Consider the following 15,075-nt stretch of genomic DNA (forward strand, 5'->3'; position numbering starts at 1 on the left):
TCACTTTCGAATACCATTCCATTAGCCTGTGGTAACCCTTCCTCATCAGGATAACAGACCGTTTGAAGGACAGTGTTTAGATTACCCCAGGGCCAGTCCTTTTGATCTGTTGGCATCTCAGACCTGTTGTAAGCTGTGATCAGGGCGAACCAGGCCTCGCATGAGCCGTTATATGAGAATGGAAATGGTGTTAATGGCATTCCCCCTTCGTCTTGGTGAGGGGGAATCTGTCCACATACCCAGCAATTAGTGGTATTAACCACTTGATGTGAGTAGTGTAATAGCTTCACAAAGGTGTTGTTCTGCATCGCTACTCTATGTGCCAACTCATGAGGTGGAAGATCGTGATGTGTGTGTTCTTGAGTGTCATTAAGGGGTGTCTGAACTCGTTTGCTTGGAGGAAAAACCACATACAGTATCCAACTCACACATGCTATTGCTGCCAACAAAAACATTAATATCAATACAAAAATATTTTTCCCAGCACACATTCTTCTCTTATATTTGTCCCTTAATCTCTTTTGTTCCATCCTTGTTTTTGTCACAAGCCTTGCCATTAGGCGTATCTCCCTTGAGCCCCTGCCGTTTCACCAACAAGAGGAGCTTGTTTGGACTTAAGTGACCTGGGCTCGGGAAGAAGACCTAAGTTTCGACTTGTATAACTGTTGGGGAGTTTCTTCTGTGGGTAATGTCAATTGTTCGGAATGTTTTGGAATCAGGTGAGGCAAGGTGTCCTCTGCCCCTTCTTTAGAAAAGTATTTCTTACAGTGGCTGGCGTGTAACCAGCCCTTCCGTCCTTCGACTTTCACGGCTGTTCGGGTAACCAGTAGAACAAGCTTGGGTTCCTTCCACCTGGGCTCAAGAGGCGTCGCGCGATCAAAATTCCGGATGAGGACCCAGTCTCCCGGTCTGATCTGGTGTTCTTTGGGTTCGGTATTATCAGGAAATGCAGCTGCAACCTGTGAACGACAAGATTGAAGTGCAGACATCAAAGAAGCCAGATAATCTGTCAACACAGGTAGTTCAATGTCTGTTATAGCCTTAGCTCGCGGTGTCCCCCATATGTTAGGTGGTCTGCCAAAAACGATCTCATAGGGAGCTAGTCCAGTCCTGGAATGGGGAACCATTCTCATGTAGAACAATGCTACGGGTAAAGCTGTTATCCAATCAACTTTCTTATCGGCACAAATTTTTGCCAATTTGTTTTTCAGCGTTTGGTTGTGTCGCTCGACTAAACCAGCTGCTTGTGGGTGTCGTACGCAATGGAATTTCCACTGGTATCCCAGCAGGAGCGAAATTTTCTTCATTAATTCAGATGAGAATGGTTGGCCATTGTCAGAGTATATAACTCGAGGTAGACCAAACCTAGGAAAGTATTCCTTAATCAATTGTTTGGCAGTGGTGTTGGCAGTATAATCAGGTACGGGGTAGGCTTCTGTCCACCTTGTTAATGTACATACTACTACAAGGACATACTTGTATCCTCTGCATCTTTCCATTTGTATATAGTCCATTTGTATGACCTCAAAAGGATGTTCTGGAGGATGAAATCCTCCTGAGCCTACTGTCACACCCTTCCCGATGTTGTACTGGCAACATATCATGCATGTTTGGACCTTGTTTTTGGCTGCGGCTCTAAGGTGCTTATTGTCCCATATAGATCTTGTTGCATCTAGCATAGCCTTTTCTCCTAGATGGGCTGGCCCATGTATTGTTTCTATAATGATCTGTACCATGGCGTCCGGTAGATACCAGACTGCTTTGTGTGGCACCATCCATCCCTGGTCTGTCAAGATCCCTCCCTCCTTTTTCCATTTTTCTTTTTCTTCTTTTGTAGCATGACTCTGTATGTCTAGTATATCAATAGCGGTATCTCTGGTAGTTTGTGTATATCCTATAAATGCAAGGTCATGGGGTGACCCTTTTTCTATGTCTTTTTGTGTCATTTCCTGAGCTGTTTGGTCTGCTAAGGCATTTCCTATAGCGACATTGTCTGTTCCCTTTGAATGTGCTTTGCATTTAATTACAGCTATTTGTTCGGGCAAGTGTATGTCTTCCAATAACTGTGTTATGAGGTCTGCATGTTGTATTTTTGATCCATGGGATGTCATGAAGCCTCTTTCTCTCCATAGCGTTCCGAAATTGTGAACTACCCCAAAGGCATACTGTGAGTCGGTGTAAATGTTTATCTTTTTTCTCTTCCCTATGTGACAAGCTCTACTCAAGGCTATTAATTCTGCAGCCTGCGCCGAGAGAATTGGTATTTGTCGACTTTCTAGTACTTGTGTTTTTGTGGTGACTGCATAGGCCGCTTTCAGTTCCCCTTTTTCATTTCTTTTACATGAGCCGTCCACATATATATTTTGTTCCGCCTCTTTTAAAGGAATATCTCTTAGGTCTGATCTTGGTTTTGTCACTTGTTCAATCACTTCTATACAATCATGTACTCCGTCTGTCTCTTCAGGGAGAGGTAAGAGTGTCGCTGGATTCAGGGTATTACATCTAAGTATTTGAATGTGGGGTTGGAACAGTGTCAGTTCATACCCTGTCAATCTGGCTATGGTCAAATGTTGAGTCTGTGTTCTATTGAGTAGTAGTTCCACTGCATGAGGAACCCTTACTACTAATGGATGTCCTAATACTATGGTGTCACTTTGTCTGATAGCTTGGGCTGTCGCTGCTACAGCTTTCAGGCATGCAGGAAGGGCTTGCGCTACTGGATCCAGAGTGGATGAAAAATATCCGCACGGCCTTTGTTTGCCTGCTTGTTCCTGTGTAAGAACTGACAAAGCAGTCCCATTTTTCTCAGTAACAAATAATGTAAAATCTTTGTGGTAATCGGGGGTAGCAAATACAGGAGCCTGACACATTGCTTGTTTCAGCGTTTGGAATGCATGTGTATGTTCCTCTGTCCAGGGAAGTTGGGGTGTTGCACTTGCTTCCAATGTTGTGAGGTGTACAAGTGGTTTAGATATTAATGCAAACTGAGGGATCCATTGTCTGCAGTAGGATGTTAATCCTATGAATTCACGTACTTGTTTCTGTGTTTTTGGTTGGGGTATATTTAGTACCAACTGTATTCTTTCTTGTGTTAGTTGTCTACCCTCCTTCGACAGCAAGTGCCCTAAGTAGGCCACTTGCTGTTGACAAAACTGTAACTTGTTTGGTGACACCTTATGACCATTTTCAGCAAGAAACGTTAATACAATCAACGAAGCTTGTACACATGACTGTTCAGAGCGAGCCGTGATGAGTAAATCATCAACGTATTGCAGGAGTGCAGTATTTTGAGGCATTTGTATAGTGTCTAATTGTCTTTTTAATGCCTGACTGTAGATGCTCGGGCTGTCAGTGAAGCCTTGAGGAGCTCGTGTAAACCGGAAGCTCCTTCCGGACAGTGAGAACCCGAACAAATACTGGCTATCTTCATGTATGGGTACGCTGAAGAACGCATTCTTGAGGTCGATGACGGTGAAATAAGATGCCTCACAATCAATAGTAGTTAAAAGTGTGGAGATATCTGGTACAACAGGATGTTGGGACACCACACACTTATTGAGTTCTCGTAAATCAACTACCAGTCTATAACTGGGATTTTCACCTTGTTGGACTTTCTTTGCTACTGGTAATACAGGGGAATTAACTGTGTTTGAAGGTACTTCTATCACTACCCCTGCTTTGATGAGATCTTCTATAATGGAAATGAGATCTCTCTCAACTTGCGGAGGTATTTTATACTGGCGTAATCGTGGTAGTATGGCTCCATCTTTCAATATAATTTTGTGAGGCGCAATAGTCATTCGCCCAACCGAGGTGGAGCTGGTGGCCCACAATTCGGGGGGAAGGTGTGCAAGCCGAGGATCCAACTCTCTAACGGTATAGTGGCCTTTAAAATCTCTTAAGAAAAGGCGTACGTCCTGGGGGGAGCATACTATAATAGCTCCCAATTCTTTCAGTTGTTTAATGCCTAGCAAATTTTCGGGGCAAGCATCTGTTAGAAGAAGATCGGTGGTCGTGGTGAGGGGGCCGACTTGTAAAGGTAAGGGCTCTGAAGTACTACTAGTAATGGGCTGACCTGAAAAACCTAGGGAAACATTTTTATTTCCTGACAGTGGTGCTTGAGGCAGTTCATTGTGATCAATTGTTGTTTTGCTTGCCCCGGTATCCAATAAAAACTTATTTTCTTGTCCCAGGAGGTGAACGTCCACATATGGACCAGTCTGGTCCACAGGTATAGGGATAAGGGGCAATTTATCCTCTTCCCTCCCTGGGCAACTTCAGAAGAAACTGGGAAAATCGGCATACCCATTATCCTCTCCATTCATGTACATCTGTGCGCTCTGTTTTATTTCTCTATCCTGGCTCTTGGGAACTCTTCCCTCTGTTCTGTATTGTTCCCGAGGAACATGGGGTCTAGATAACGTTTTACCGGTGGCCAAATTGTGTTTCAGAACAGGACATGTTACATTCCCTTGTAAGTCTTTGACATAGTGTCCTTGTTTCTTACAGTAATTACAAACACCCTTGGAGGTAGTTGTTGTCTTTTGTTGTTGTGGCTGCGGGCCTGTTCTGGGCATTACAGTCTGTGCGACTAAAGCTCTTATCTTAGTTTCTTTCAGTCTTGTTTTTTCACGCTCTTCTTCCTCCCTCAGTCTATTTTGATGATATTGTAATATTCGTAAAACTTGGGAGGGAGTCTGAGCCTGCCAGGAGCTTTCAACTCTTTGAACCCTTTCTTTTAGTTTAGGCAAGCTATTTTCTACCAATTTGGACACAAACAGGTGGGGGTAAGAGTCACTATTTGGTTTAAGACCGCTATTGATAGCGAAACATTCCTCTAATCGGGAATAATAATCCCCAGTATCCTCACCAGGTTTTTGCTTACAAGCCGAAATGGCGTCCCAATCCTCTTTTTTAGTAGTAAGGAGTTGGGGTAATACTTTGAGAATAAGACCTGGCAACGCCTTTATATCCCGGTGTATATCTCCCCCCGGTGCGCGCTCATTTTCACGTGTTTCAAGAGTTGCCCAATTTAATTCACCAGCATCAACTACCCAGTTTTTCTCTCTCAATTTTTCATAAATCCCCGAGGGCAACAAGTGTTTCAACATGATTGTCATATCCGCTAATGTGTATGTTCCCATCGTAAGGACATCCGCGAGTTCTTTAAAGAATCCTGTAGGATCCTTAGAATGGGATGGAACCATTTCTTTCATTTTCATAATTTCCATTTTAGTAAGGGGGGTATACACAAAAACTCTGTGCAAGTTATTTCCAACATCTGTTCATGGGTGTACCTCTCTGAGAGGAAAATGACGAAGTGTGTCTTTCTGTTGTAAATCCTGGTGTCGTGACCGAAGAAGTGTTCGTGTTACTTCGTCATGATACTCCTGTCTAGCCTCAAGGAATATGTTCAAAAACAGACTTGGGTCTTGTACGAATGTTAAGGACGTGCACTTAGACAATAAATCTTCGAGGGCCTTTTGATGCGGTCTAATTATTTTATTTAGCGTCATCAAGTGTTGGGTCATATATATACTGGCCAATCTACGTTGCGTAAGTGGGAGATTAGAAAATAACTGGGCAATGACATCTGGATTGTATATTTTTGGTTGCGAGGTCCACAGGGTGGCGGTACGAGCTAATTCCTGCTCCTCAACTGTCAAGGGAGGTTCCTGATCAAGGAACCATTCTAAGGCTTCCTCTGTTTCCTCATATAATTCTTCACTCGTTGGGGCCTCGGGAAAAAAGGAAACAGTTGTATACGTAGAGGGGGTAAATTTTTTTTTTTTTCCGAGGTCCCCACGAAGTGGACATTGCTTAGTAGATCGTGGGGGACCCTCTTTGAATTTACGTTGTTGTTGTACCATAAGGCCCAATAAGGTACCTACTGCTCCATCTATTTCATCCTCTACTTCTTCAGTTTTTTCATTAAGGTCATTAATAATGTCTGCTAATTTTGTAGGAATTTTCAAACCATTTGCCTGGAAATATCGTGCAAAAAGAAGTGTCATGAAAGTATATATGTGCCTTTTTTGTCTCTTATTTTTCCCCTTCATAACATCTGTATATGCGGTGGAATCTCCACCTCGTAACATATATTCAATCATACTGTCAATGGTACTTTGTACTGCAGGCATTTTCTCTATTTTAGTCCAACTATCAACTAACTGTTTTCCTGGTTCATCCAAAGCGGGATATCTTTTATATAATGGATCATAGGGACACTGCACTTTATCCTCCCCGCCCGCTGCTTCGTCTCCTCCCGCTGTCTCTTCCAGCGAAAGGTGTCGGGTGCGTTCTGAAAGGTTGTCAATTATAGTTGGGGGAGGTGTTACCGCTTGACCAGGTCCAGGATGGACGGGCCGCATATCAGTAGAATACGGGGGTGGTACGTCCAATAAGTCTATGAGGGGTGCCTCTTCAAAATCTATAGGAGCGCTGGGAAGGGGACCATGTTTCAATTTAACCTGACCAGCAACCTCACATTTAGGTAATACCGGATACAGACCGGTCATATTTCCTTGTTTTTCTCTAATTGTTTGGTCAAGAACTGTTTCCTTTCCTGTCTGCAATAATTCGTCTGACTTCGCTTTTTCTGACATTTTCTGCGCTTTTTCAACTTTATTCTGAGCTTTCTCCTGTCTCCTATGGGCTTCTTTCCTCCACCATTCCACAGAATCTAATTGAGCCTGTCTCACTTTCCTTTTGAACAACTGTTTCTCTACCTTAAGGACACTTTCTATATCGAAAGTCCCGTTGATGGGCCACCGGTATCTTTCTTCCAACTTTTCAGTATATTCCACCCATAAGTCCAAAAAGACTATTGCCGACATGCCATGTTTATTATACATAAATCTAGCTGGCGTGTCCTTAGGTGGAAGAACCACCTCTTTTTCTAAAAACTTTTTAGCCTTAGATTTAGTCTTAAATTTGGTAAACAACGACATTTTGTTACTAAATCTATACCTTTACCGTTTCCTTAATCGGAAAACGTCTTGATACTATTCAGTAATACTCACCGAACAGCAAATCCAGAATTTTCGATCGAATCCAGACGCTGCGCGTGTCAGGGATCTCAGACGTCTCGGACTCCTCAACTCCTCGATGTCGGGCTCGGGTATGGACCTCCCGCGTCTCTCACCGCCTCATATGTATGCCGGTCTCAGTAAATCCCCCGCATCTCCGAAGGAATTCGGTGGGAAATCCCCACCGGGTGCACCTGAAGTCCGTCAAGAGAGGAAACAGGGGAAAACACCGCGGCCGGCAAAAACCGGCGCGTGTAGAGAAGGGAAGGTCCCTGTTCGGGCGCCAAAAATGTGGTAAATAATTTATTTTACCTTATCTTATTTCATAATTTTCTAGTAATAGGTAAATGAGGAAGGAGACAGAGTCCGGGACGTGGAGTATAATCAGGGTTTATTTCAATAACTCGAGTTAAGGGAGAGCTCCCTCACCAAGCGGGTTAGGGAGTGGTCTGCCCAACATTGCGCAGCTTGCAGCTTTTATACATTTCTTGCACAACACAAGCAAATGGCAGTATTCGGTAATTTTCCATCAAGCAAACTTTAAAAAGAGGAAAAAAACAAAACAGTCTATATGCGTCAGTGGAAATATGTGAAGCTGGAACACTCCGATGTGCGTCAGTGGAAATATGTGAAGCTAGCATGCAGACGGAGAAATGTCAGAAGCGTGTGGTAAAAATAGAGTACAAGGGAAAACAAGCGTGACTTTCTTCCAACCACAGGTTATTCTGTCGAAGCGAGCTTTTTCTTAGAAACGGAAGAATCGGCTTAACCACAGCTATGTGGGTGGCTAACATCCTGCCTAAGGCCTAAAGCACATCACACGTTGCAATTTATCTTCAGCTGCATTCTCCAAAATGTCAACACATTCTCAAAATGGATGCTTACTCTCAAAATGGATGTCCAGATGTCAAGGCACAGTAATTGCATGAGGGTGCGATATTTTATTTTTCCACACCTCTCCCCCCAAAAAAATAAATATTTAGGTTGGGCCTCGGGGGATAGTGTCCCTGGGGCCAAGATCAGCCTGGGGAGTGGCCTGGCCTCGGGGGATGGCGTGCCCAGGGCCGAAATCAGCCTGAAAAGGGGGGCCTCACGCCCCCCCAAAAAAAGTATTTAGGCAGTACCCCGGGGTATAGGCTCCTCAGGCCCGAGATCGGCCTGGGAGAGTGGCTATGCGGCCCCACTCTCCCCCCAATTTTTTTTTACAAGGGGATGTAGTCCCCGGGGCCAAAATCAATAGGGGGAAGAGCGCTTGCAGACCTGTCGCCAACTACCACTGTGCGTAGCAAAGGCTGTGTGCAGCATGTGTGCAGTGTGGGGTTGGGTGGTTAGGGATCTTGGCTGCAGGGACTGGACACAGGCCAGGCCCTGTGGCCAACACCCGCTGCGCAATGCCTAAGATAATGCGAAGGGCAGGGTTGGGTGGTAAAGGGCTTGGCTGCAGGGCCTAGCCACAGGCACTACGGACAACCTCCGCTGTGCGTGGCCGAAGGCCGAGGGCAGAGCGGGTTGGCTGCAGCTCCTGCAGTCAACCACCGCTGCGCATGGCTGAAGACTGTAGTAAGCGTGGGTTGGGTCGTTATAGGGGTTGGCCGCAGGACCACAGGGGTCATTTGAAATGTCATCAGTGATGTCATCAGTGATGTCACTGACCATGTCATGAGTGATGTAATATGTAAGGTCATAAGAAGTGGGTTATGGGGGCGCAAGTTATAGTTAACTCTGGTAACGATAACTACTGAATTTCTATAGTTTTGTAAGTGTGAAATGTTAGCCTAACTATAACGTCCCTGTAACTTTTGTTTTTTTTTAGTGAATTTCTATGTTTTTTTAAATTCTATTTCCTATATTTCCTAACTATAATATCCCTATATATATATATATATATATATATATATATATATATATATATATATATATATATATATATATATATATATATATATGTATATGTTAGACTTGGCATCTTTGGCGTGGTCTCCCCTAACTTTTTTGCCTCTGTTTTCCAGGTTGTTGATGTGTGCTGGACTCTGTTTTTGTTACTCTGGGCACTTTACCACTGCTAACTAGTGCTAAAGTGCAAGTGCCTCTATATAAAATGTAAATGGAATTGGCTTTCCATGATTGGCATATTTGATTTACTGGTAAGTCCCTAGTACAGTGCACTAGAGGTGGCCATGGTCTGTAAATCAAATGCTATTAAGTAGGCCTGCAGCACTGGTTGTGCCACCCACAGTAGTAGCCCTGTAAAACATGGCTCAGATCTTCCACTGCAGTGTCTGTGAGTGCAGTTTTAAACTGCCAGTTCGACTTGGGAAGTGTACCCACTTGCCAGGCCTAAACCTTCCCTTTTTATACATCTAAGGTAGGACCTAGGTAGCCCCAGAAGCAGGGTGCACTGTATGTTAAAGGTGGGACATGTACTTCTGTGTTTTACATGTCCTAACAGTGAAATACCGCCAAATTCCGGTGTTCACTGTTGCAAGGCCTATCTCTCTCAAAGGTTAACGGGGGCTGCCTTTAAATCTGATTAAAGCGTAGATTCCCTTTTGGAGCAGAAAGACACATGGAGTTTAGGGTCTCTGAACTCACAATTTGAAAATACATCTTTTGGTAAAGTTGGTTTTTAGATTGTGTGTTTGAAAATGCCACCTTTAGAAAGTAGGCCTTTTCTTGCTTAAACCCTTCCGTGACTCTGTGTGTTTTGTGAATTCCCTGTCTGGGTCAGATTGACAGTTAGGCTGCTTGCACCTCTCACTAGACAGTTACACAAAGGAGGCTGGGGTGCAGCCCGCATGTTCTGATAAGCCACCTGTGCTAGAGGGGAAGGGAGGAGTATGCATTCACACCTAGCTGGGCTGTGCCTGCCCTCTCACAAAGCTGTCTCCGACCTCCTGGTGTGTGGCTGGCGCCTGGCCTGGACAAGAAAGGATCTCACAGACACCTGAGACTTTACTTTGAAGAAGGCCTACTTCAAAGGCAGAAAGGGGTACAAGAAGAGCACCCCAAACTCCAGACTTTAGATTACTTCAAGGATTCAAGAGGAACCTCTGCCTGGAGAAGAGCTGAAGAGCTGAGAAGTGCTGCCCTGCCTGTGTCTGTGCTCTGTGGAGCTATTCTGCAGCTGCTGCTTCTGCCTCTGCAGGGGGACAGAGACTGGACTTTGTTGCATTCCTGCTTGAGAAGTGACTCCAAGGGCTTGAAATAGAGATTGCCCCCTGTTTTGAAGCCTCAGGGACAGTAAAGGCTTCACCGACCAGAACTGAGTCTACTTTCTGTGGACTCGAGCTTGTCAGAGGGTGCCATTCCAGTTCCTGGACCCCTGAAAGTGAATTCCTGGAGAGAAACCAGTCTACCGACGACGGACGACGCCGTGCGGCTTTGTGAAGGATGCTGCTGCCCGGAACCGCGACACCGCTTGCTCCGAGGCCGTGGACCTCGCTAAGTGCAAATCTGACTACCCTGTGAGCTGACGCCGCTACTCCAGAACTGCAACGCCACCTGCCTGAGGCCATGGACCTCATAGAAGTCCGACAGCCCTGTAGGTCTTGCGTTGCCACAATCGCTGATCCTGCCTGACTTCGTTGACACCGGAGTGTCATAAGTCCGACATCCATAACAAATCCTACACCATCACAGCGCCTGTGGCCCTGTGACATTGCAACCCCGTTTGGTTGTGCCGAAGCATTGTAACTCCACTGGACTCGCATCTGCTGGAACCAAGGGACAGACTTTGCATCCGACGCCACCTCACTTCCACCGCCCTGTAGAGAGGCCCGACGCTGCTGCGCGACGCTGCAGTCTTTCTGCCCTGGGGCACCGGAGCCGACGCGCATCGAATCCAGCAAAGCCGCTCTCCCCGACTCCATGCACCAGCCTGTTTTCAGCTTGTTCTAAAGGTACTGTACCTGGGGGTTGACCAACTCCGTGAACGACTTCGTTACGACGCCGTGTTTTACCAACTTGTAGTGTTCTCACCTCAGATCACTGTTTACTTGCTTTTACCTGCTAAATTCATATTTTTAATTGTGGATTATTATCGTATTTGGTCTTGTTTATTTAGATAAATTATTTAATATTTTTCTAAACCTGGGTTGTGTCATTTTGTAGTGGTTCACTGTATTACTGTGTGTGTTGGTACAAATACTTCACACCTAGACTCTGCAGTTAAGCCTACCTGCTCGTGCCAAGCTACCAAGGGGGTGAGCAGGGGTTAACTGAGTGTGATTCTCCTTTACCCTGACTAGAGTGAGGGTCCTTGCTTGGACAGGGGGTAACCTGACAGCCAACCAAAGACCCCATTTCTAACAATATATATATACATATATATACATATACATATATATATATATATATATATATATATATATATATATATATATATATATATATATATATATAAATCATATAGGCGCACCTGCAGCTCAAACCGCTGGATGGAATTACACCAAAATTCACAGAAAGGTAGCTTTTGATCCAAAGATGAGCCTATTTTTAATTTGGTGTAAAGTCTTTCAGTAAGTTAGGGGAAATAAAAGGAAATCCAAATGTATATATCTAGAGTCGTGACAAATTTGTGACGAATTAACGAATACTGCCGGTCTGATTGGTTGCCAACACTTCAACCAGGAAGGGTTGACAGCCATTTTGAGACTCGGCTTCAGCAGGGGGTAGGGTACTGTGTATATATATATATATATATATATATATATATATATATATATATATACAATTAACCTTTATCTTTTCAGTGAATATTATGTAGTACGCACCACAAAATTGATATATACACACACACACACACACACACATAGTTTTAACTGAAAAAGGTCAAAAATGCGTTAAAGTTATCTTTGGAAATACAAGCTTAATTAAAGTCAATAAAATCTCAAAAAAATCACTGAAAGAAACAAAGATAAGTGAAGTTCTGATGACAAAACAAAACCTAAAAACCACTGAAATTTTTCAGTTATACTTAACTGAACTAACTATAATTTGCACCTCTCTGCTATGGCATGCACTGCTTCTGACCTCACATATTTCATTTAACATGATTAAATGACATCATTGAATGACATTTCACAAGACATCATTGAAAACATCACTGATTACACCATCGATGATTCTCTGACATTACTCCATAATCCCCCACATCACTTTGAAATAAAAACAATTTGTAGAAATGTACATTCATATACAGCGTAATAGTTTATATATGTACTATTTTCCTAGCAAGACATCTTCCTTCACCAATATGGAGTTTCTCTAAAACGAGCTGAAGCTGTAGGATCTTGCAGAAACACTCTCCATGTTTGGTTAATGTTTAATTGCATCTCCTTTGTACTTATATTGTGTTTAATGTAGTATATATATAGTTTTTTCGTTGTATTGTAAGTTATTTATGCTGTCATGATGATTTTACAAAATAAATTATGTCTGTGCACCTTCAGTCACCTCAGCTTCCTTTAATGCTACTAGTTTCTTTAGGAACCGTATTTAGTATTTTTTTTCAGTTACAGAAGATTTCATCTAAGTGTAAGTATGTAGATTAAAAATTCAATTTGTGGTGTTTCCACGACAGGACTTCGGATTGCGAAATAAAATGCTTTTCCTTCCTGTGGTTAATTGAATCGCCTTGGTGTCAGGTTTGTTTATACAACAGCATTACTAATAGCTTACTTAAATTACTCACTAAAAATAGCTGTGCAATATACCAAGCACCTGCAAAATTCTGCATTTAAGAATAGCTTATTTAGAAATAGAACATTGTGGAATAAATACTTTGCCCTAAGTATTACAGGACTTGAACCAGGAACAGAGCAACATCCGATTTTAGAATACTTCTTTAAGGGAGGTGGCAGTAGGTAAATTCTATAATCTGCGCCATTTTGGTTTTGTTCTTTTAAACATACTGGCTCAAAACCTCCCTGGATTAACTCCCAAGACACGAACAGACAATCACCTGAGATCAAGCGAAAAGCTACTCAGTTTGCAAGCATCTCCGGTTATACTTTGACTTGTTATATGGATAAAGGTTCATTTAAATGTTGCTTAAAGATTGCAGTATATGATATTTCGTTTTTAATGTCTTGTCGCACAGCCAAGTGTTAGGAGCCTACCACGCTGATAAGTACAGATAGCAATAGCTTCTTTAGCTGTGTTGACTTTGCTGATTCTTTCACTGATTACATGGTTTTTCTGCTGCAGGTAATTTGACTCCAAGACACACGGAGCTTTTTTACAAAAATCCTCTGTTTGTTGGAGTGAGGTTGCCGGAAATCAGGGAAGTCGAACCTCTTGAAAAGCGATATCCCAAATTATCGAGCCTGGTGCTAGATCTAGCTAAGGTAAATTCCGCTTAAAAACATATTTCGTTTGCATTTGAAAAACGAATATCTCACAAAGACATGTCCCTGTTCTATAATCTGTGTACTTTATGTTTTTGCTACTTTGTGTTTCAATCCACTGATTTATTTTTAATCAGTTGGTTTGTTTTATTCGGATTGATGAGATTATTAAATGACACTTGCGCAAAACAAATAATATACAACAGTGATTTTCGAAAAATTTCAATTAAAAGAGGATAAATATAATATTGTGGGGCTGATTCACAATGGTCCCTTACACTTTTGAGTAATTTATACTGATGAGTAAGTTTACTATTTTTTTTGGCTATACGCAAAATATGAGCCTAAAGTTACTCAGAAGGTATAACTTACATGTCTCCACCCCTGAAAACCATACCTAAGGCAACTGGAATTATGCAGTAGGAGAGCACCAAATTATGTGGCAGTGTTGACTAAATTACATGGCAAGAATAGGCAAATTATGCTGCATAATGCAGCATGTTCTTTGTTAGTAGTATTACTTCATTATTTTCAAATTTTTACACATGGTAATACTGTCTGGGCAAATATTTCTCCTCATTAGGACCAGTTTAACAACCAAATACAGAAATAAGCAACTGAAAGATGGCTAGCTAACCTTTGCGAGAGGGCCTAACTCTGCAGGCAAACATGATGACATGGTTTTAGTAACTTTCGGACCATTTGAGCTAGAAACTAACGTTTTTTTCTCTAAAATCTGTAGATTATGCAGCATATGATGGATTGTGTGGCAAATGTAGCAGGTTCATAATCATGCAAAAAAAGCCACAGCCACAGAAGCGCATAATTTCAGTAGCTCTGACCATATCATAGGAAGACTCCACCTGGAAAAGTATAGGGAAAACTATAACAATTTATTTAACTAAAAAATAAATACAAAAAATATTTTAGATTAAATATTAATGCAAATGAATTGTATGTATTTATTTTAAGGATTGAACAAAATAAACCAATGATACAAAACTATGAACTTAATTTTGAAATAAATCTTTAATCAATGGATTAAAATTAAATCACAAATATTTTTCTGAAGTTCAAATTAAAAAATTCACAACTAAAGAAAAAATGAAATTTTTAGTGTGCATTAATAAATAGTAAAATTAATGTATGCAATTAATTAAAAGTAATTTAGTTATAAATTGATGAAAATATTGTTACATCAATTTTAAATTCAGATTAGGATATTAAAATATTTTATAATCCAATAATAACTATGTACTATTTTTATATAACTATTTACCAATTTTGCATTTAGTCATATTTGTAATTAATTTAAATAATTGAATTTAATTTAACACTATTTCCTATGAATTTCAGTTTTAATTCATTTCCTCCATTACTTTCTATGGCATAGTGTTGGACTACATGTGGTCAGCCATGTGTGGTGCCAGAGGTTCTACTATATTTTTTAATAGTAACTTACTCTCAGATTCTGTAATGAACCAAAAGTAGTAAACGTACTCAAAATTGTAATTTACACACAATGGGATGTTATCTTTGTGAACCAGGCCCTATAATTTCAAAAACTAAAGTAATGGCATGGTGTGCAAAACAATGATAGACTGGGATGCAACCCCGAGTGATTACCAGTAGCTGAGATTAATTCAAGCATTCCATCCATCACTTTTTTGTACACATTGTGTGGGCATGCCCAAACAAGG

The 15,075-nt window shown here is 41.8% G+C and overlaps 1 protein-coding gene across 1 annotated transcript in view; it reads left to right on the forward strand.

Annotated features, from left to right (window-relative positions):
• CDKL2 (cyclin dependent kinase like 2) overlaps window positions 1-15,075 on the forward strand; it is a 305,603-nt gene that overhangs the window by 217,435 nt on the left and 73,093 nt on the right. The window contains exon 6 of the mRNA XM_069230289.1: window positions 13,236-13,375. Within this exon, the coding sequence (XP_069086390.1) occupies window positions 13,236-13,375 (140 nt within the window). The remainder of the gene's footprint in view (window positions 1-13,235; window positions 13,376-15,075) is intronic.

The sequence above is a fragment of the Pleurodeles waltl genome, chromosome 1_1 (assembly GCF_031143425.1).
Source record: "Pleurodeles waltl isolate 20211129_DDA chromosome 1_1, aPleWal1.hap1.20221129, whole genome shotgun sequence".
NCBI classification, from domain to species: domain Eukaryota; kingdom Metazoa; phylum Chordata; class Amphibia; order Caudata; family Salamandridae; genus Pleurodeles; species Pleurodeles waltl.